The sequence below is a fragment of the Poromitra crassiceps genome (assembly GCF_964638095.1).
Source record: "Poromitra crassiceps genome assembly, chromosome: 7".
Classification (NCBI taxonomy): domain Eukaryota; kingdom Metazoa; phylum Chordata; class Actinopteri; order Beryciformes; family Melamphaidae; genus Poromitra; species Poromitra crassiceps.
The window spans coordinates 41,051,633-41,074,796 of NC_139628.1; the positions used below are offsets into that span (position 1 = coordinate 41,051,633).

Genomic DNA, 23,164 nt, shown 5'->3' on the forward strand with positions numbered 1-23,164 from the left:
GCTCATGGTAATGCATGCTGAGTCTTCATGTTGTTTTGGTAGATCAGCTCATGGTAATGCAGTGGAGTCTTCATGTTGTTTTGGTAGATCAGCACATGGTAATGCAGTGGAGTCTTCATGTTGTTTTGGTAGATCAGCTCATGGTAATGCAGTGGAGTCTTCATGTTGTTTTGGTAGATCAGCTCATGGTCATGCAGTGGAGTCTTCATGTTGTTTTGGTAGATCAGCACATGGTAATGCAGTGGAGTCTTCATGTTGTTTTGGTAGATCAACTCATGGTAATGCAGTGGAGTCTTCATGTTGTTTTGGTAGATCAGCACATGGTAATGCAGTGGAGTCTTCATGTTGTTTTGGTAGATCAGCACATGGTAATGCAGTGGAGTCTTCATGTTGTTTTGGTAGATCAGCTCATGGTAATGCAGTGGAGTCTTCATGTTGTTTTGGTAGATCAGCTCATGGTAATGCAGTGGAGTCTTCATGTTGTTTTGGTAGATCAGCTCATGGTAATGCATGCTGAGTCTTCATGTTGTTTTGGTAGATCAGCTAATGGTAATGCAGTGGAGTCTTCATGTTGTTTTGGTAGATCAGCTCATGGTAATGCAGTGGAGTCTTCATGTTGTTTTGGTAGATCAGCTCATGATAATGCAGTGGAGTCTTCATGTCAATATACTACTGTAAATGTAATGTTTTTCAGTCTGCCAGGATCAGTTACAGTGAGAACTAATGCCAGGATCAGACTACACGATATTTTTTGTCGTTCACGATGTCACCATGTCAGACGAGGCCATCATACTGCCATAAATTTGTGACATGTCTTGGTCGGGAGACTGGCCACACTACAAGTGTATTCTCGCTTAACACCGACAGAGCATCGTATGCCACCGTCATCACGTCGTCTGCTGTCGTCAGCGAGTTCACAGGTCGTCGGGGAGGCGGACCTGTGAACGAAATCTCCCAGCATGCATTGAGGCCACTACATTGACAAGAAATATCAACCAAATCAGCCTAAATAGGCTAAAGTGGTAGATAGAAATAATGTTTATGTTAGCACAACATGCAATTGTAAAACATTTCAATATTGGGCAAAATAAAACATTGAAATCCAAACACAACCCTATGTGAAACATGTATGTAATCCAGGTGCTATATATATCCCTTGCAGAATTAACGTTATTTGGATGAGTGACAGGCTCTGCTGTGATGCACTGTGATGTCCGCTCCAGCCTCCAACTTACTTCATGTGCACGCCCACTATTTTCTTGCCAGCTGCTGCGAGACGAGAAGGAAGAGAAACGAACATGCAGCCGACTCTGCTGAGCTCATGTTATTTGTAGTGAGCAATGCCCATTGCCCAGGCGTTTAAACGCAAATTAAAACACCCTGGCCTTTTTATCTCTTTTATTCTTTTGAGCGGAGCGGAGCGGTGAGTGCGAGCGGGTGAAATCTGTATCGAGCGGGGAGCGGTCTCCCCAGGACCTGATACCTGTCTTCCGGGGTGTCACACTAGGCGAAACCATGTCCAAAAGACTGACATGCCAGTCTTTTCGTCAGGGCGTCGTGAGGCGTCCTAGACGTCCCGACTGGTCCCGACGCTGGTCTTTGATTATGTCACACTACAAGAGGTGAAGACGGCCGATCGTCGTCCCCGACGGTCATATTCGGGCCCGACGCTGAAAATCTGTCGCGCACGACCAAATCGGTCTAAAATCGGGCTGAATTCGTGTAGTCTGAACCAGGCATAAGGTCATGATGAATGAAGATTGAAAACAAAATCCCCTGATAGAAATCACAATAATATCCCTTTAATATTCAGTATTATATATGCAGGCCACTGTATATGAGCTTCCTATGTTCATGCCATAGAGATGAAGCCGTATCGTATCTCACCATATCGTATCCTATCATCAATTTTTTTCACTGTATGCATTATAAACTGAAATTTGATCAGAACAACTATACTATAGTATTTCCATTAGTTCCTCCATAAAATGAAAATAAATATGGCACATGCAGGGTGTAGCCTTAAAATGTTTAAAATCTGCCTCCCTTGAAGTCTCCAATTCATTTTAAGAGGTCTTAAAAACATTTTTTTTTTTTTTTTGCGAGAAGTCATCCCACTCACGCACAATCTGCCCCTCTACTCTGAACTGTGGGTTTTCATTTTCATGTTAAAATAAACTGGGTTTATATTTCATTTAAACTGGCATTAAAAGGTCTTAAAAAAAGTCTTCAATTTGACTAGATGGAAGTTGCAGACACACTGGCATACGGGTGTACACTTTGCTGTGTGTCTTTAAAATTGTAATTAAAAAGAAACAGAGGCATGTCTTGGTTAAAGAAAGGCCTCCCAACCCCCTGCTATTGAGACTTATTAGATAGTGTGTCTCTGTAGTGACTTAAAGTGACCTTGTCCTTGTCTATGCTAAGTTTGATCTCCTATGACATCACTGTAATATTTCTAATGGATATTAAATCTAGTTTTGAAGCACAGCATCCTGCTCAAATGTATTATAGGATGACTATGGTTCTTTTTATGCTAACCTCTAATGCGCCTATTAAGGTTGGACGATGTCAACCAATTAGGCATCGCAATGTTTCCACAGTTAAACATCACGATGGACCATGACATCACTGTAGGAGACAGGCTGCTTCAGCAGGCCAACACTGGCAGAAACACAGCAGCCGAGCACGCTTCACTCATAACAGAGCTACTTCATACAAACAAACGTGTCCTCACATTGGATTGAAAATAGGAAAGAATGTGTAGTTTTTAGGGCTGGCTATTGGTACTTATGGACCAGTACCAAGTATCAAAACTTCTCTAGTCAAAGGATACCTGCATTCCATCCTTTTTGTAAGTAAAAAAAACCCCAATTTGTATGGTTTTGCTCGTTGCCAATCACCGCAAACATTCTTTGATTCAATGTGACGTCACGTGTGATTGGCCCACTACCGCAGCAGCTACAACCCATACAGTCCGTGGTGGGGAAGTGGAGCGTGGTGTACGTATGTGACGGAGTTAGCAGTTCAGCGTGCCTTCCATTCACATGAGAGGGAGGGGGGGGGGGGGCGATATAATGAAATGAAGTACTCTAATGGGTATCGGTGTCACTTCAAGGGTACTGGTATTGGTACCGGGTATCGTTATTTTTTAAACGATACCCATCCCGACTAAACATGGATGCAAAACCATATAAGTTCCAGCCGCTCACTGGTATTTGCGACTTTGCACGTTCCTCACAGTTGCGTGATTACGAGGTAAATGAACCAAACCACAGCTGCAGACACTTGAGTGAAATTCCCGTCTGTTTTCATCCTGGAGTGCGTCCGGCCGCACTTAAAACACGCCACACACACACATGATGTGTTGCAGCTTTCTTGTAGCATTCAGCTAACAGGATAAATGAGGAGCACACTGTTCCCTCCCTACATCTAAAGAGTGCACTGCTTTGATGCCTTGATGCCTTTGTGAGCCCCTTTCACTGGCACAAAATAGGCTGAAATTGAGCATGACCACTACAAGGGGAGGCTTGTGTGTGTCTCAGGGACACATTACACACACACACACACACACGCACACACACACACACGCACACACGCACACACACGCACACACGTCAGGGAGGGAGAGAGAAGAGAGATAGATGCAGGTAGAATCAGCAGAGTTTTTCTGTTGAGAATAAACAGAGCAGCCCTGACTCTATTCTTACCAGCATCATCTGGTCCATTTCAGGCGCTTGCTGCTGAAAAGTTTGGCGTTGCGATATTTGCGCATATCCAAAAACCTGTTGATATCCAAGTTTTTCATATTAAAAGTAGGCTATGTTAGGCCAGAGTCACTCTCTCTTTAAACCACTCTGGGTTTAAAAGGCATGTTTTTCATCTCCTTCCGATCAGAAATGTGGGCTTTTCTTGTTACATGCCAGAGACGATGGATTTTATATGATTATATATATCGTCTCTTCTAGCACACATCAGCTGACCACAAACAGGCAAGATGCGTCGCAAACTGCGGTAAAAACCCTGATTGAGATGCATATTCCGAATGCGCTGTATACAGTACATGATCAAAGAATGCTCCTAAAACCCGAATAATAGTGGGATATCCCACGTCTTAATCGGAAAATGCTAAATTCGGAAAAAGGCCAAATTCCGAAAAATGCACATGGAATATGCTATTTACATGACTCTTAACAAATTCAGAATATTGTAATTTCCCGAATAATAGTGGAATATTGTGTGCATGTAAACGTAGTCAGTCAGACTAAACTGAGTGTGAACCATAGAAGCATTGGTTGATTCTGCTGCCAATCAAATGTGTCTGCGCTCCTATCGGCTATCTACCAATCTATCAATCAACACACACACACACACACACACACACACACACACTCACTCACTCACTCACTCACTCACTCACTCACTCACTCACTCACTCACAGACAGAGATTCCTTAGTTTATGCTATGACTTTTCAGACACATTGTCTTTCCCTGTCTTGGTCTTTTTCTATCTCTCCACCCCTTTTTTCAAAATCCTATTGTATTGTGTTGTATTTTTTCTGTCTCGCATCTCGCACGCAAAACGCACATACACACACACACACACACACACACTGTAATACACTCAGCTCTTGAGACAGGATACGCCTGAATAGCTGACTTCTGTCATCAATCAATGCAAAGACAATGAACCACTTAGGAACAATGATAAGGGGTTAACCAAGCATTACAGACACTCTCTCTCTCTCACACACACACACCCCACAAACACAATCACACGCGCGTGTGCGCACACACACACACACACACACACACACACACACACACACACACACACACAAGTAACTAAGTGTTGTACATTTGATATAATAGACTTCACCATGTCTTCACTGCATCAGCAGATAAAACAGTCGCTAGAAGTCCATTCATTTTCAATAGAGTTAGCGCGTGTTCGTGTGGGTGTAGGAGCAGTGATTGACCCTACATTGATTTTAGAAGCAGTGACTGACTTCTGGTTAAAGAAATGCATCAGATAGTGACGCATCAGATATATATGATATTTCACTTCTAATAATGAGGAAACTATCAACAACTTATTACTAAAAGGTCCTTCATCAATATTTACTGTAACCTTACAAGGCAGCTGGATCATGGATCATGGATCATGGATCAAATCATGATCACACAACAAATCCACCAGTGGTTCACTTCACACCAATCAGCATTCAGACAGAGGCAGATACAGGTGGGCTTTAGGTGCGACGGCAGCAAGAGTGACCCCGTGATAGACAGATCTTGCCAGGTATTTTTTTGCCAGGCGCATTCCCAGATGCTTCTGTGAAAACAAACCATCTTGCAGCGTCAGGTTCGATCTACCGGCAACACATGGATGATATTTGGTGACTTGACAGGAAAGCAGGCTAATGTGTATTCCTTGTATAGACTGTGTCCTAAAATCCCCTCTGCGCCCCAATACTACAAACCAATTTAGAGGAAACGGCAGCTGGAAAAAGGCCATTGAACTGGACTGAGGGGACGATAACGCTGAAATGTGTATTTTTGCAGAGTGTGAGACTCTGTTGATCATGCAGCTGTGTCCTGTCTCACCATAGGAGCCTGTGTGTGTGTGTGTGTGTGTGTGTGTGTGTGTGTGTGTGTGTGTGTGTGTGTGTGTGTGTGTGTGTGTGTGTGTGTGTGTGTGTGTGTGTGTGTGTGTGTGTGTGTGTGTGTGTGTGTGTGTGTGTGTGTGTGTGTGTGTGTCAGTGTCAGTGTCAGTGTCAGTCTCTGCATCTCTTCTCTCCATCCCGTCAGTTTTGAGTGACAGATTAAGGGGGGAGGTGTATAATTTATCACTTCCTGCTTGGTCCAATCCCACAATGCCCTGCGGCCAGAGACCAGGATCGGTCCCTCAGAGCAACAGCTAGTATATTAATCCCTTAATGGACACACCCACACACACACACACACACACACACACACACACACACACACACATGAACACGTGTGCACTCGCACTCTCTCTCTCTCTCTCTCTCCCTCCCTGGCTGCCTCTCAGTCATGTTTAATGTATAATGAATGAATGATTCATGGCAGGGGAGAAGAGGGTGAATTTTGTATTTTAGGACTGCTTATTCATCTATACACACACACACACACACACACACACACACCAGTCGCGATCTAAAATATACTACGGGCAGGGGGTTGTGATCTTTCAGTATCCATCAGGTCATCAGGTTTGCCTTCTCAATAACACATGTCATATCACAAGGTTTAGAAAGCGCTTTCGTGGTCATTCCTCTATTTCTTAGTGTTTCTGTATCCATGAGAGGATTTACCCCCCCCCCCCCCCCCTCCTCTTGTCACCTGACACCGCTTGGGAGGATCACGCAATTTCCCCCCAGTTCCCCTCCCTCTCGAACGGGCACCCTGACCGACCAGAGGAGGTGCGCTAGTGCATCGACCAGAACATATACCCTTAATCCGGCCTTAACCCACGGGCAATTGTGCCTGTATGGACGCCTGACCAAGCCGGACGTAACACGGGGGTTCGAACCTGCGACCCTCGTGTTGGTAGGCAGGGAATCTAATCTACAGCTTCTTTACCCATCCAACACCCGCCTGTTCACAGAAGCCAGACTAATTGAATTGTTTGCTTTGTGTTGGGTATCGCATGGGAGAGGACTCTATATAAGGGCTTCCTGTCTCTCCATGCACTGTGCTGTCACTTTTAGTCTGTTTTTATTGCATGTTGTATATGGTGCAAATAAATCTAATCAAAGATGAAAGATCAAAAGAAAGGCAAGAAAATCATTCAAATAAATGAATGTCCTCTTAATGCTTTGCTGACCCTGTGTGAAATGTTCTACTGCTTCAAGTCCATTTGACTCAAATAAACCTTTGCAGCAGCTACACTGAGTGGAATACTCTCCGTCTTTCCTACCAATTCAATAAGCAGCGATTACATCATATCAACTGGACACTAACAGCATAGCTTGCTTTAGAGATGATATAGAGGGAAAAGACATTACAGTTTGAGTAGATGGCTTTTGTTCTAACATGTGACCTTTTGATAATGTTCCACATCAGATAGCCACATGCACACACACATGCACACACACACACACACATGAATGTGTATATGTACATGTATGTATGTGCACACAACGCAGGCAGAAGGTGATATTTGATACATGCTAAGCTACAGGCTCCTGCTGTCAGACAGGAACATCTTGCCTTCACTTTACATTCATGTCAAGTCCAGTCACATTTATTTAGAAAGCTTCTAGCAAACCGCTACATCACCAAGTGCTTCAGAGCCACGGACACAACCATTAAGACACAACAATTAAGATACACCAAAGACATGATCAACAAGAAAGGCAACGCTTTTAGCTCTCTCTTTTTTCAGCTGCAGCTAAAGATTGTTTTCATTGTTGATTCATCTATAGATGCTTTTTTAGTTTTTTTAGATTAATTGATTAACCATTTCATCTATAAAATGTCAAGAATAATGAGAAATACCCATCAAGGTTACCAGAGCCCAAAGTAAAGCTGTATGCAAATGCTTTGTACAGTATTTTTACTTTTTACATAAATGACTGAAATAATGAAATGATTATCAAATACAAATGTTAATTTTCTGTCAATCAGATAATCAATTAATCTTGTTAGCACTAGTCTATTTTATTTTATATATATTTTTTTATATATATAGTTTATTTTTCTTTTACTTGATTTCTCAGCCATCTCTCCACATGTTGTCCCTTTCTATATGCCATGTAACATACACGTGTTTTGCCTTTGTATGTTTCAGTTAGGTGTGTGTGTGTGTGTGTGTGTGTGTGTGTGTGGACAAGGGCAGATGGTGTAGCTCTAGGAACCATCTCTACATTAGGGTGCACAGCGGGTGGCGACACTCTGTGTGTGTGTGTGTGTGTGTGTGTGTGTGTGTGTGTGTGTGTACGCGTGCGTCTGTGTGTGGTCATGTCCTATAGAGCCAATGAGAACTAGTTTACAAGGACAACTCTTCAGACCTTGCCTTCGGTGTCTGTGTCACTAGCACTCATGTCTGACATTGCACTGTGTGTGTGTGTGTGTGTGTGTGTGTGTGTGTGTGTGTGTGTGTCGTCTGGCAGAACGACAGAGGCGATAAACAGACTTTGAGCTTTGATTGGCAGATGAAGGAGGGGCTTGTTTATTTGATTACTTCCTTGAAGTGGGACGACTCTTGAGTGTGAAAGCAGCAGAGGGGCCGGCCATCACGTGTGCGTCTATTGAGGGATGCACGATATCGGATGTTTTGCAACTCTTTTGACCGATACCGATACCCTTTTTTTACACCTATTTTCAGAGAACAGTGAGACTCTGCCATAGTGGGATTAATACATTAATATGCCTACTCCTAGCTTGATGGCCCACTGGCAGATACAGACTAGATACAATGCTTTCTACACATTCACTGGGCAAAATAAGTATAGAATAACTACTTCAACTTAGGTTATGTAAAACAATAAAACATGCCATATGTTTAGTTATGTATTTTCTTTCAAACAAAACTTTAAGATTCAAACAGGCTTGGATGATATCGGCCTGTCATATCGGGGCGATGCCGATCAATATCTAATTTTAAAGCCTTCATCGGCCGATACTGAGGAAGTGCCGATATCATCGTCGTGCATCGTTCCCTCTCCCTCGCCACATACAGCATGTATCTATCTGCCTTACCAGACTGGACGATTTTCAGGAAGCGGAGTCCTTCTGTGAGCCAATCAGAGCCCAGCTCACTGCCGCCTGCAGGCTTTCAGCTGAACAGATGGCCTCTTAGTGAATGAGAAATGACATGCATGTGACATGTTACAGGAAACAGACAGACTGACTGACGACGGGGCAGTCTGGAGGACGGCGAGAGGGGGGAGGGCGGTGAGAGAGAGAGAGGGGTTGGAGAGTAGGGGGAGAGTAAATGTCTGTGTGTGGGGCGTGGGCGTGTGTGTTTATGAATGTGTTTGTCTGTGTGCATTTGAAGAGATTCCGTTTGGGGCAGATGTCAGTGTATTGAGAGTGCTTTGATTTGAGAGAAAAAGACAGACGCACAGACAGGGAAACACCGTGTTAGCTCCATAGGCTATTTAGCAGAGTACAGAGTATGCTGGCATGTCTCTCTGAGTCACATCCAACACCATGTGAACACAGGATTAGTGTCCTATCTTGACTCTGCCAAATGGGTCCAAGGGCAAAATCCACTCCTCCCAATTCCATCTCTGCTCTGATTTCAATGAAAAGAGCATCTCTTTCATATATTTTGATGGAATGTGTTACAGGTTCATATCACTTTACTTACTTACTATATAGTGTTTGTAAAAAATTGGTTTCACCTGTAAGTAATGAATCAGTGATATGGTTTTTCTTCTAAATTGCTAGTTGATAGCTTTAACTCTAGTCGAGAAATATGATCTATTTATATATTTTAGTCTATATTGTTATGCTCCCTGTCGGTGCCAGCCGTTGCCTGGAGGCATTATGTTTTCGGATTGTATGTCCGTCCGTCCCATGCTGGTTAATGCAATATCTCAGGAACGCCTCCAGGGAATTTCTGAAATCTGGGCACAAACGTCCAGCTGGACTCAAGGATTAACTGATTAGATTTTGGTGGTCAAAGGTCAAGGTCAGTGTGACAAAAAGACATGTTTTGCCATTTCTGCTAATTATGACAACATTTCACACAAATGCCTAATAGGATCAAATTTTGAAGTTATGACATTTTATATAAAAAAAAAAGTACAAAGGCCAACTTCACTTGATGTTTTTTACATTACATTACATCATTTGGCAGACGCTTTTATCCAAAGCGATTTACGATGTCACATTTTGTCAACAGTACAGAAATCAACTATGCAACACAATCTATAACAGCTACAGCTTTTTGAAGGAATAGAGTAGAAAGTAGTTTGAGAAGGAATGTGTTTTTTTTTTTAAAGAGAGAGATGTTAGTTCAAGATGGGCCCAGGTGGAGCCTGAAAAGGCGTGTTTTTAGTCTTCGCCGAAAGATAGGTGCTAACCAGCTGGTTAGTGAGCTAGCAGCAGGTGATGTTAGTGCTAACCAGCTGGTTAGTGAGCTAGCAGCAGGTGATGTTAGTGCTAACCAGCTGGTTAGTGAGCTAGCAGCAGGTGATGTTAGTGCTAACCAGCTGGTTAGTGAGCTAGCAGCAGGTGATGTTAGTGCTAGTCTCTCCCCAGACTCAAATATTACGTTGAATCGCTGCGCTCCGCATACTACATAAATGAGTCTGTGCCACTTCACAGCCACTTCTGGGGTTTGAGGGCGGGTCTAGGGGCGGTTGAAACTGAATGAGTAACAGGTCGTAGCACCAATGAGAGAGCGGTTTGAAAAATGGGCTGGGCCTTCCCTGTCTCTGATCGCAAAGTTGTTACAGATTGGGGAAGACTGAATCCACCACTGGCCAATCACTGGCCAGGTGAACGGTTCACTTCCTTCACTTTGACACTTCAAAGTGTCCCAAAACCAGAGAGCGATCTGCAGCATGCAGTAACGTAGTATATCAGCGTAAGAACCCTCATGGGTCTGGCGTTGAGACTATGTTAGTGCTAACCAGCTGGCTAGTGAGCTAGCAGCAGGTGATGTTACTGCTAACCAGCTGGATAGTGAGCTAGCAGCAGGTGGCGTTATCATCCGCTTTTATTTCTCTCAGTCCTCTCACAAAGCACTCCAGGCTCCACTTTTGCCCACGCCAAAAACACGCAGAAAAACGCTTTATGGACACATGCCTTTAATTAACTATAAATCTCTATGGAACCAAGTTATTGGCTCCATGTTCATAAATTATGTGTCTATCTTATCTCTTCTCTCTCTCTCTCTCTCTCTCTCTCTCTCTCTCCCTCCCCACTTCTCTCTCTCTCTCTCCCTCCCCACCTCTCTCTCTCCTCTCTCTTTCTCTGAAAGTGTAAAGCCTTTTTTGTTGAAGGTCAACAAAGGTCAGCATTGTAGGACTTCAAAAAAAGCTGCTAAATCCCTCACGCACAAAAATATGTACACAAATTCTCCCTCTCTCCCTCTCTCTCTCTCTCTCTCTCTCTCTCTGTCCCCCCTCTCTCTCTCGCTCACTCTCTCTCTCTCTCACCGCCACTCCAAAGAAGTCCAACACACAGCTGTGCTCTCTCCTGATAGCAGCTGTGGCAAGAGAACACACACACACACACACACACACACAGGCCGCGCTTTGTCCGGTATCCAAAAGCTTTTGGGATTTTGAGTCATGTGATCGTTTTGAGATTGCAAAGATAACTGAGATTACATCATGTATTATGTAAAAATCTAATGCATTTTTTATGATTATATGTCATGATTATGCATTATGTAGTTTATTGCTTTTTTGCCTTCGCTGTGAATTGGACTCATGTTCATTTTAATTGGGATTGCTCGTATGTTTTCGTTTTTGGTTCTTTTTTCTTTTTGTACTGTTGTTGTTTTTTTCCCTTTTTCTTGTTTCTGTTATATTACATTCTTTTATTATTGGTTTTCTGAGGTAGGGACCAAAGAGCTCACATCGGGTTTCATGTCTCTACCGGCACATTGTTTTGTTGTTTTTGTTTTGTCTGTTTATGTTTAAAAAAATGTGCAAATAAAGAATTCAATTCAATTCACTCATGTTCATCTGTAGCTTTGACCGCCCCTTTCATGACTGTGTTGTCACTGCGTTCCTATACACAGTCCCTTTTATGACCATTAGAAAATCCCACAATTAAGTCTCAAGCCACGGCCGGCCATACAATGCTCGTCTTACAAGTGTCGCAGACACAGTTTGACCGAAATGGACTCATTGTGTCGTTTCGGTATGAGGCCGTTTTTATTTGAGATCTCAATGTCTCTACAGTTTCCTTCCTGTGGGGCTCCATTGGTTTCCTAACAGCACCACTAACCTCTGCTCTCTCTCCCTTCTCTTCTTCCATCAGAGTCGGACTACATGATGCTGGGCCCGGAGCATTTCAGCGGCGTGGCCAACTTCAGCACCTTCCTATTGGACCATTCATCAGGCATGCTCTTCCTGGGTGCCAAGGATGCCATATTTGCCGTGGACACCAACAACCTGAAGCGACAAATACCCCCTGTAAGGAAGGAGGGAGTGTGTGTGTGTGTGTGTGTGTGTGTGTGTGTGTGTGTGTGTGTGTGTGTGTGAGAGAGAGAGAGAGAAGGATGGAGAGAGAGAAAGAAAGGGCAACTGCTGTCCATAATAGTGTTTCTGAATTGAATTAATCAAATTTGAGTCTGTCTGTCATTATGAAGCCATTGTGTAACTAATTTACTGTAAGAGCCTTTTTGCATTTCCCAAACCTGATTGGTTAGCATATTGGCCACATTTACATAATGCACACAATTCATCTCTAATGAGCGCCTTCAGATTTGCTTAAGCGAATCTAATTGGCCGAACGAGCATCCCGGCCATTTGCATGTTCACTTTGAAGCTCCTATATACAACACGCTCTCACACAAAGGGACCAGCGTGTCACTTTTGTCATGAAAATGTATTCAAAGCAACATGTTGCTAGTTGATAGATCAATTCTCCTTGTCAGCATTCGTCAGCCATCACTGTTAAGCTAGCAGGGATAGGAGGGGTCTTGAATCCAAATCATAAGGGATGTTTGCAGGGTCAAGAAGTTGCTCAGTGTTGGTGGAGGTTAGCACTCTGCGTGACTTGCATTTAACGGTTTAACACATTGAAGTTTAGTTTGTTTGTTTGTTTGTTTGTTTATCGCTTGTTTGTTTTTGGACCAGCTCTGTGACAGCTCTGAGCAATTACCAATAATTGATGAGCAAGTGTCAAATGGCCTCTCAATACATAATCTGTCTTTCTCTCTCCCTACTCCCTCTCACAAACCACCCCCCCCCCCCCCTCTCTCTCTCTCTCTCTCTCTCTCTCTCTCTCTCTCTCTCTCTCTCTAACTCCAGATCCCTTGGGTTGTACCAGAAGAGAAGAGGAAATCTTGTGTGGCAAAGGGAAAAACAGAGGTGAGAAGTGTGTGCGTGTGCGTGTGCGTGTGCGTGTGTGTGTGCGCGCGTGTGTTTGTGCGCGTGGGGTGCCTGTGTGTTTCCCCCCCACACCCGAGTCAGTTCAACATAGAGTCCATTTCACATGTTATGATTGTAATGCATATTGATTTGGTTGCTCCAGCTGTAAGAAAGGTGCTACCAACACACACATATTTCTCTATATGTTTTCTCTCTTATGTTCACAATGTGATGTTGGAGTGATTTACTGTATTTAGCTATTTCGCTCCATGTCCCCTCTGTTGTCAATGAAGCACACGAGTGTGTCTATTTGAGATACATGCAGTTTGCCAAATTGACCTTTACATGAAACAAGCCTGCTCAGACAAACTGACCCTGTATCATATCAGCCCGTAGCCACACATATCAGAGCTCATGGCTGTGTTTGTGCTATTTGGCATTCTTGGATGTGTTTGTGAAACCTTCAGACTCAACATCAAAGGCTTTCAGACAGCACAATGTTATCCAGGCTCTGCAGGAATGGCCTCTGCCATGCATCCAGTATCATTCAATGTCCTCCATGTTAGCCTGAGTCACAACAACCCCATGGCGTTAGGATTGGGATGAGAAGTTCTGGGACTCAGGCCAAGACAACGTCAGTGGCGTGTTCGTGCGTGCGTGCGTGCGTGCGTACGTGTGCGCGTGGGTAGGTGTGTGTGTGGGTGTGGGGGTAGTCACACATGTCCAGTAACTGTCTATGGCAGTGGTTCTCAAATGGGGGTCTGGGGACCCCCAGGGGTCCTTGAGGGGGTTCCAGGGGGTCCCCAGCCAAAAGGGGGCTCATTTATTTGAGCTATAATTGCAGATCACAAGTAAGACAATGACTATTTTGGTCATGGGTTTTATACACTTTCTGTAATAAAACATCTAAAAGCATCAATCTTATTATCATATGGGGGACCGTGGGACAAAATCCTATCAAATGGGGGTCCGTGGTCTAATCTTTGTCAGTTTAGGGGTCCCTCATGTGAAGAAATGTGAGAACCACTGGTCTATGGAGCCATCAATTGATTAAAATAGAGCGTACCGTACGTTCAAGCTGTACATCTCATTATGCAGTGATTACAATAGGAAACTTTGAGTGAGTGCATTTACAAAAGAGCTATTTAGTCTTTGTGGTTGAATTGTCTCTTACTGATTCTTTCATTTCAACTGTCTTTGTGAACATGTATGATTCATATGGGTAGAGGATATGGGACCAATACTGGGCTAAAAAAGGGGGTTTAGCATAAGAGAAAAAATTAGTACAAAACCAATGAAAATGCCACACCAGGTCAGAGATCAACACAGCTCCACGCCCTTTAACCCGCAGATGGGTGTTAGAGCTCCCGAATGGAGAAAAGGCTGTTATATCTCAATGATGTTTGCACTAATAATCCGACAGCTGATGATTTCATTGATTGGCGGTGGAAAAAGTAGCGCTGGTCCTTCAAGTAGAGAGAGAGAGAGAGAGAGAGAGAGAGAGAGAGAGAGAGAGAGAGAGAGAGTCAAAAAGACAAATAAGGAAGGGGGGAGCGAGGGAAGGGACCAGGGAGGAGGAGAATGATAGACTGGAGCGTGCGAGGAAGGACGAGGAGTGCTGTTTCAAATAGATAAGTAGAGAGGGACAGAGAGAGAGGGACAGAGAGAGGGACAGAGAGACGCACAGAGAGAGAGAGAGGGAGAGAAATGAATTGCAGGGGGAGGCAAAGAAAAGAGTTGATTAAAGAGACAAGACAATAGACTCAACAGGAAACCACCTTGAAGTTGACCCAGAGAGACACTGTGTGTGTGTGTGTGTGTGTGTGTGTGTGTGTGTGTGTGTGTGTGTGTGCGTGCGTGCGTGCGTGCGTGCGTGCGTGCGTGCGCGTGCGTGCGTGCGTGCGTGCACAACAGGGTTACACAATAGAGTGCTGCTAGCTTGGTAAACTGTCCTGATCATGTGACCTCACATTCGTGCCAGGCTAAAAAGGTGTGTCAATCTGCAAGTGAAGTGGCTCTGCCCTCGACTACACAGACAGCACTGCTGACAATGCCTCTGATGTCATATCCTGCAGCGTCACACACAGGATGAAGAGGTGTTGATTTTTCAGGGACAATTATTTGGTGTTGGCAACTGTTGGTTGGACAGTTGTTTGTCCACTCACAGAGCAGATATTGCTCTGGACTGGCTGTTAAAAAAAACATCTAAAAGTGTTAAATATACAATCCAAGACAGCAGCTTGTTTAGGTAGTGGTAATATTATACGGAAAAATATGCTTCAAAATGTCCAAATTGTGAGTATAGAAGGCAATAGTACAGGTGGTGACTTTCTTGCCATATCATTAGTCTGTCCCCATATTAGGAGCGACCCAACCTGAGACTGACGGTGATATTACTCGCTGTGGTATTGTCACAACACTATTAGAGAGAAGCAGAAGGTAGGTAGAAAGAAAAGACAGTGGACAAAGAGACAGAAAATGACAGAGGGCGGGGTGAGAGGAGAGCTTGAAGTGAAGGGAAGAAACGTCTGCACACACACACGCACACGCACACACACACACACACACACACACACGCACACACACACACACACACACACACGCACACACACACACACACACACACACACGCGCACACACACACACACACACACACACACACACACACACGCACTCAGACTTGTCCTCAGTAATTGTTAGGAAATTGCTCTGTGTCAGACAGCATCAGGGCTTTTAGGAGTTTTGGTGGGAGTGACAGTTTATTTCCAGCAGGTACTGTGAGCATTCAAGTCAGCGAGGCTTTTACCACAGAGCATGATTACACTCAGTTACACTCACCCACGCACTGACATTTCAGTATGAATAGGTTAGACCAGTGAGTCCTAAGCTTCAGGCCCCACTTTGGTGGTATGTAAGATCCTTGCTTGCTGCCATATCGGCCTATTCATAGCTTTCAAGGGGCTATTCATAGCGTCAGGTGGGAACGCCGTCAGGTGGGAACGCCCACCTGACGGTCAACAAAAAAAACTTGTTCATTCCGCTGGCCGCCTCGACTAGTTTCTCACGCTGTGTTTGTTCAGCCAAAATGCCGGATACCTGTTGTGCTATCGGTTGCACTAACTGACGAGGAGACACGCCTGGCTTGTGCTTTTACAGAATCCCGTCGGAGAAAGAAAACTCAGACAGGAGGAGCTTGTGGATTTGGGCGATTAGACGTGGTTCAGTCGCTGGGGAGGGCAAATGGCTTTTTTTCTACCATCAAAGTACACGCGTTTTTGCGGCCAACATTTCATCAAAGGTAAGCTCAAGTACCGTAATGTTAACGGGGTATTTTAATCATTATTGTAACGTTACTTGAGCTTACCTTTGATGAAATGTTGGCCGCAAAGACGTGTACAAACGGCTGAACAAACACAGCGTGAGAAACTAGTCGACTCGGCTGCCAGCGGAATGAACAAGTTTTTTTTTGACCGCCAGGTGGGCGTTCCCGGCAGCACGTAACGCCCCTTGAAAGCTATGAATCGGCATTCAGCGGATAAAATGGCGTTCACCAATGACAGTGGCCGATGTTTATCTGTTGTGTCGCATCAATTTTGCGGAATAAAACACAGAGAAATGAACTGGACACCAAGAAAGCAAATAAGTGACATTCAACGATCACATTGTGATGCATTCAGGTGCGCCTACGAAATCTGGGCATTTGGCGATGTCATGATGGTGTGTTGAATGTACCATCCAGGCTAGGGAATTCCAGGGTTTGTCAGAGAACTAGCTAGCAAATGGAAAGAAGAAAAAAACACGCACATCGGTCAAATTGTTATTCTAAACATCGGTATCAGTATCGGCCCAGAATTCCATAATGGGTGCATCCTGTTATTTTAGCCTCTCCGATGCTTTTGCATATTAAATCAGTGAATTGTATTTTGTGGGGGGGGAAATATTGGTATCTGCAGTGGGAAGTGGTACTTAGGAAATTTGTTTTGCTGCATAGTGGACCAGTGGTACATGGTCTGAAAAGTTTGGGAACCTTAGACGATACTATCTCTATAGTATAGATGTTTTTCACGGAATTGTGTTGCTAGGGGACAGTTTGAAACCTAGCTTATTTCCTGGCAGCTATATTGTGTTAGCAAACACTGCAACAGGAGGTAAGCTAGGGGCAATTTAGAATGATTGTCAAGTTTAGAACGTTTGTCAATGTTGCCAAGTTAAAAATAATAATAATAATGTTGAAGTCTGTGTGTCTGTGTGCGTATCTTTTATGCACGCCTGACCACACCCCGGGTCGGACCACACCCCGGGTCGGATTGGGCTGATTTTGCACTGTGGTGCGTTATGATCTGGGAAGGTCATGGGCAGGTTGTAAAGTCCTTGAAACCATCTGTGCCTATTTAACCCGGGCAACGCCAGGGACATTGCTAGAATAGAATAGAATAGAATGGAATAGAATAGAATGGAATAGAATAGAATAGAATAGAATAGAATAGAGCTATTTGATTCACCCCATGCCAGATTATGAATGACTGAGGTTTATTATGGCCAATGAAACAGCTAATCCATTGTGTTAAGCTGATGTTATTGTTACTAGTCTGACAGCCCCCTCTCTCTCTCTCTCTCTCTCTCACACACGCACGCACGCACGCACGCACACACACACACACACACACACACACACACACACACACACACGTGGGGTGTGTGGAGGTGGGGGGTAGAGGCCAAGCTGATTTGGGTGACATGATCTGGGCATCAGAGAGGATAAGCTCCCTTGGGTGGAGGTGACTCAGCCCTGGAGCTCATCCAGGGAGACAGGAGGCCTGCCTTGCTGTAGACACACAGACACACACACGGGTGCACACAAACAGGCGCATACACACAAACACACACACCTGTACCGAAAACGCCTACGTCACCAACGTTACCAATCACCGCCTACGTCACCAATGTTACCAATGAGGGATAATAGTGGTGTTTTCTTTAGCAGCTGTGTAGGCTACTGGAAATGGTTGTGTGTCTGTGTGTGTGTGTGTGTGTGTGTTTGTTTGAGAAAGAGATGAGAGACACGTGTGTGTGTGTGTGTGTGTGTGTGTGTGTGTGTGTGTGTGTGTGTGTGTGTGTGTGTGTGTGTGTGTGTGTGTGTGTGTGTGTGTGTGTGCGTGTGTGTGAGTTAACATGGGTGGTCTCTGCTGGCAGCAGTGTGGGTCTCGTGTGTCTCCAGCAGTGGGGGTCTCCAGTTTCTTATCAGAATCATTGATGATCCAACTCTTCCCAGAATCCTCTCTGTCTTAGAGGTCGAAACATGGTGGGTGATGGAACGCCTCTGTTCATGGACATATACAATGAACACTTGAAATATCTGAAAAAGTGATGGCTCCTGTAAAACTACAAATGACCACTGACAGTTTTAGCTATATAATGAAATTCCAAAACACAGGCAATTTAGAGGATGTAATGGGTTTTGGCAAATATTTGGCAAAGACTATCAAGTAACATTTTTTCCCCCTAAAGTGCTTTGCAAGGAAATCCTTCACATTGATTTTTTTTACCATCTGAGAAAAGAAAAACATGAGTATCTAATATCAATGTGTAATACGGGTAAAGGCAATTCATCAAGCAATTCGAGGTTCGCCTCTTTTTTACTGTAACTGACAGAGGCCATTAGACGATGGTGCTGAGAGCAAGCCAGACCATTGATAACGCACAGTGTAAGAGATGGATGGACATGAATGAAGTTGAACTGGAGTTGTTTGCATGCGTACAGTACAGTATGTGCAAGTCTTTATCTCTGGGTGTTTGTCTCCCCCTACAGGTGGACTGCAACAACTACATCCGCCTGCTGGAGTTTCTGGGGGACGGGCGCGTCTATGTGTGCGGCACCTACGCCTTCGACCCCCACTGTGCTTTTCTGGTGAGTGTGTCATACCACAATAGAATAGAATAGATTCGAATAGAATCCTAGTTTTACCTGTGGTTTATGAAAGAGGAGAACCTGCCTAATTGTAGGATAACCTGTAGAGAACAGGTTGAAAGGAAGCAACGATTTTTCAAACTTATGTGGACCACAAACCATTACTTCCGGCCCTAAAGTAATGGTTTAGGGCAATTAGAGGAAGATAAGTCACAAGATGGCTGCAGTGAATGGACATCAGTGGTTTGTCAGTTGAGCGTGTAACATCTCCCCCTCTCCTCTCCTGTGGTCCTGCAGAAGGTCTCCTCCTTCAGCCTGGAGACGACAGAGGACGGCGCGGTGAGGATGGAGACGGGCAAGGGCAAATGTCCCTTTGAGCCCAGTCAGCATTACACAGCTGTGATGGCAGGTGAGTCAAAGCCATCTAACATGTGATCAATAATCTGTTTAAAAAATAAGAAAGCCTTTATTCAGATTCACATTTCATGGTGAAATTGTTAAAAACATAGACAAAGTTGGCACGTAGATGTTGTACAGCCATCTAGTGGTCATAGTTTGCATTTGTCACCTGTGAGTTCATTGGATTCCTGCTAAGGTGTTTGGGCTACACCCTGAAGAAGGCTGTTTGTGCTGCGTGGGCTGTATCACAGCTCTATTTTAACACGCACAAGCTTTGTTTATGTTTTTAATAACTTCACCATGGAGCCATATGAATAAAGCCTTTTAAACCTTTTGCCAGAAGAGAAGAGTACCTTGGACTTTCTTGTTTGTTTGTTTTTACTTTTGTGTTACCTAGCAAAGAGCATTTTCTTTCTGAGTCTTTCTATATAATCTTAAATACATAGTATTGATCATATTTATTATAAGATATCTTTCGGTTCTGGTGCGTTTCACCATGTGCATTATTAAATAAAACTCACTTTTGTCTACCTTTGTCTCCTTGTCTTCTCTCTCTCTCTCTCTCCTGCTTCCTGTGCGTGTCTAGGTGGTATCCTGTACACTGCAGCCACCAGTAACTTCCTGGGAACGCTGTTCGACATCTCCCGGGCGACGGGCCCCGAGCAGGAGCGCATCCGCACCGAGCGATCCATCAACTGGCTGAGCGGTGAGACACGCACACGCGCACACACACACACACACACACACACACACACACACACACACACACACACACACACACACACACACACACACACACGCACTTGTAAACCCTTGCATAAGTGTTAACGTATTTCCATTTTCTCTGCCATCGTCATACTCTCACAAGATTGTAAAGTGAAGTTGAGTGATGCTAATGCCTGTGTGTGTGTGTGTGTGTGTGTGTGTGTGTGTGTGTGTGTGTGTGTGCGTGCGTGTGTGCGTGCGTGCGTGCGTGCTTCACAGACCCGGAGTTTGTGAGCTCAGCCTTCATAGAGCACCCTGCAGACGGCAAACCCGCAGGAGACGATGACAAGATCTACTTCTTCTTCACGGAGGTGGCCAAGGAGTATGACCTCTACACCAAGGTCAAAGTCCCCAGGGTGGCCCGGGTCTGCAAGGTAACACACCACCACTTGTTTGTGTGTGTGTGTGTGTCTGTGTGTGTGTGTGTGTGCGTGCGTGTGCGTGTGCGTGTGCGTGTCTGTGCGTGTGTGTGCGCGCAGGTGTGTGAGTGGGTGGCAGTGGAGGGGGTTATGTACAGTATGTGTGTATGCTAGGAGGAAAGTCCAGATGGCCAGGATTATTTTTAGTTGTGGCTGGCTTCATCAAATTGAATCACATTTTAGCCCTGAGAGAGAAAAAATCCAATAGCAAATGTTGCTGGCTTGGTTATATTTCAAAAGGATGTGTGGGGGATTCATTGTGTTCGTATTAGTGAAAACTGCACAGAAACCTTTTGCAAGGTTCCCAGGGGTCCTTGAAATCCTTTCATTCATAACGTTTGTTTCTTTTGATATTTATTTTACTTCAAGTTAGTAAAGGTTTAACAGCACAGTTGAGTAGTGTTCAGTCACACATTCAAGCCAGTCTTTTTAATTTGTCTGAGTAAGGCCTGCTAGTTCTAGTTATAAACAGTAATAATTGTAATTATGTAGAAGTAATTGTAACAGTAATGAACCTTGTTCAAAAAAAGCTGAAAGGGGGTAAAGGGTAGCACATCTCAGTTTTCAATGTACTCACATTTCACTTGATTTATTGGCTCACATCTAAATCAAGTGAAATGTGAGTGTTTTGATCTCCTTCACATTGAAAACTGAGATGCCCCTTTCAGCTTTTTTTTAACATATTTTGGATTTTGGGTTTGGCACTCCACTGAGAAGCCCATTGTTGAAGCGCAACCTTCATTTTCTAAACCGTAATTAACCTTGATCTGTGTCTCAAACTCTGCTGTTTTAGGTCTTTGAATTTGATGGAATTGGGCCTGGAAAGTCCTTGATTTGACACATCTTCTGATCACATTGTTGTGAATTCCTGGACATTTCTTCTTCTCCCCCCTGTCCGCTCAGTCTGACGTGGGAGGGATGAAGACCCTGCAGCGGCGGTGGACCACCTTCCTCAAGGCCCAGCTGGTGTGCGAGGACAAAGCCAGCGGGCAGCGCTACAACATCCTGATGGACGTTTTCACCACGCAACACGCGCCGGGCGACCCCAGCAGCACGCACTTCTACGGGCTGTTCACCTCCCAGTGGTAAGCAGAGGGAGGGCTCAGGAGGGACAGATTAACGCATCAGATAGAACATAATTATGACAAACTCAACAAACATTCTAAGACTCGACAAAGTCAGTCTCTAGTCAGTCTCTAGTCTCTAGTCAATTGAGATGCCCTCTTGATAATGTCTCATCTCATATTCAGGTTTTGGTTTTCTTGCCATTCAGGGTCATATACTGTAGTATGTTGAATCATCCAGGATTATAGGATGCACATGGTAATGTAATGGTAATGGTAATGTAGCACATGGTAAAGCTCACACTGCCCCCTTCCCTCTGTGTGTGTCTGCTTGTCAGGGAGAGTCAGCAGTTGTCGGCGGTGTGTGTTTTCAGTCTGTCCGACATCGGTAAAGTGATGGACGGTCCCTTTAAAGAGCTGAAGAAGACCTGTGAGAACTGGATCAACCCTGAACCTGTCCCCGTACCAAGGCCTGGCCAGGTACTCAACCACTGATTCTCAACCCTTTTCATATTAAAGACCCCTGATTTAATACACACACATATTAGAGCCACATATCCCCATTTAATGACATTCTGTCTCTCAGACACAAATCTGGGGATATTTCTATTTCTACATAGGCACAGATTGAGAACCACTGCACCAAACTATAATACTAAACTGCTGTAGATTGTACTCTACCACTAAACTAGCGTATGCTACCATCATAACCCCTGGTACCACTGCTGCTACTTTAAAGCCCCAATCAGTAAGATTTTTGACATTTTTTACTGAAATATAACTGCTTTTTAGTCACAGGACATGGTAGATTGACTTTTAATAGGGAGACCCTCGTCTTTATTTATCCCACACCGCCCTCCATTGGCCAGCACTGGGACTAAGCAGTTTGTCTGTCACGTCCCGTAGCAAGAAAAAAGAAAAAAGAAAACCATGCGCGCATGCGCTGTACAGCGGAAGCGCTGCGTTCATGAAAACGAGGAAGTAACTCGATTCGGATTTGCTACGAAAATTATGTTTCACGGAACTATGGATTATTATTTCATCACGTGGTGAGTACCCGATGTCACAACATGTACATAGAGCTTCTGGCGCTGTGTTTTGTTGACTTTGAACGGCGATATCGTTATCGATACTAATGCACGCAGAGGGCGCAGTGGAAAACTTACTGAGTGGGGCTTTAAGTAATGCTTTTTATTATATTTTACTTGATAAATGGCAGTATCTGAACAGTGCATTCTTTTTCTTCTCTAATCTTTTATTATTTTTCTTCCTCCATCCTCTTTCTCCAGTGCCTGAACAGCGCGCTGAAGGCCGAGGGGTTCGAGTCGTCCCTGAAGCTTCCCGACAAGGTGCTGACGTTCATGAGGGACCACCCTCTGATGGAGAACAGTGTCACCGCAGCGCCCCTGTTGGTCCGCAGGGGGATCACATACACCAAGCTGGCGGTGACGCTCACAGGGAGCGGGGAGGAGCGCAGAGGAGCAGTGCTGCACCTTGGAACAGGTGAGAAGAGACGGAGAGGAGGAGGAGGATGGGATGGAGAGGTTGTTGGACAGAAAGGAGAGGACAAAGAGTGTGCAGGA

At 44.5% G+C, this 23,164-nt stretch overlaps 1 protein-coding gene across 1 annotated transcript in view; it reads left to right on the forward strand.

The window, feature by feature from the left end:
- sema4f (sema domain, immunoglobulin domain (Ig), transmembrane domain (TM) and short cytoplasmic domain, (semaphorin) 4F) overlaps positions 1 to 23,164 on the forward strand; it is a 78,220-nt gene that overhangs the window by 49,367 nt on the left and 5,689 nt on the right. Inside the window, exons 2-10 of the mRNA XM_083640485.1 lie at positions 11,972 to 12,126; positions 12,967 to 13,026; positions 18,836 to 18,934; positions 19,232 to 19,343; positions 19,920 to 20,039; positions 20,318 to 20,472; positions 21,421 to 21,602; positions 21,920 to 22,061; positions 22,871 to 23,084. Of these exons, the coding sequence (XP_083496611.1) occupies positions 11,972 to 12,126; positions 12,967 to 13,026; positions 18,836 to 18,934; positions 19,232 to 19,343; positions 19,920 to 20,039; positions 20,318 to 20,472; positions 21,421 to 21,602; positions 21,920 to 22,061; positions 22,871 to 23,084 (1,239 nt within the window). The remainder of the gene's footprint in view (positions 1 to 11,971; positions 12,127 to 12,966; positions 13,027 to 18,835; positions 18,935 to 19,231; positions 19,344 to 19,919; positions 20,040 to 20,317; positions 20,473 to 21,420; positions 21,603 to 21,919; positions 22,062 to 22,870; positions 23,085 to 23,164) is intronic.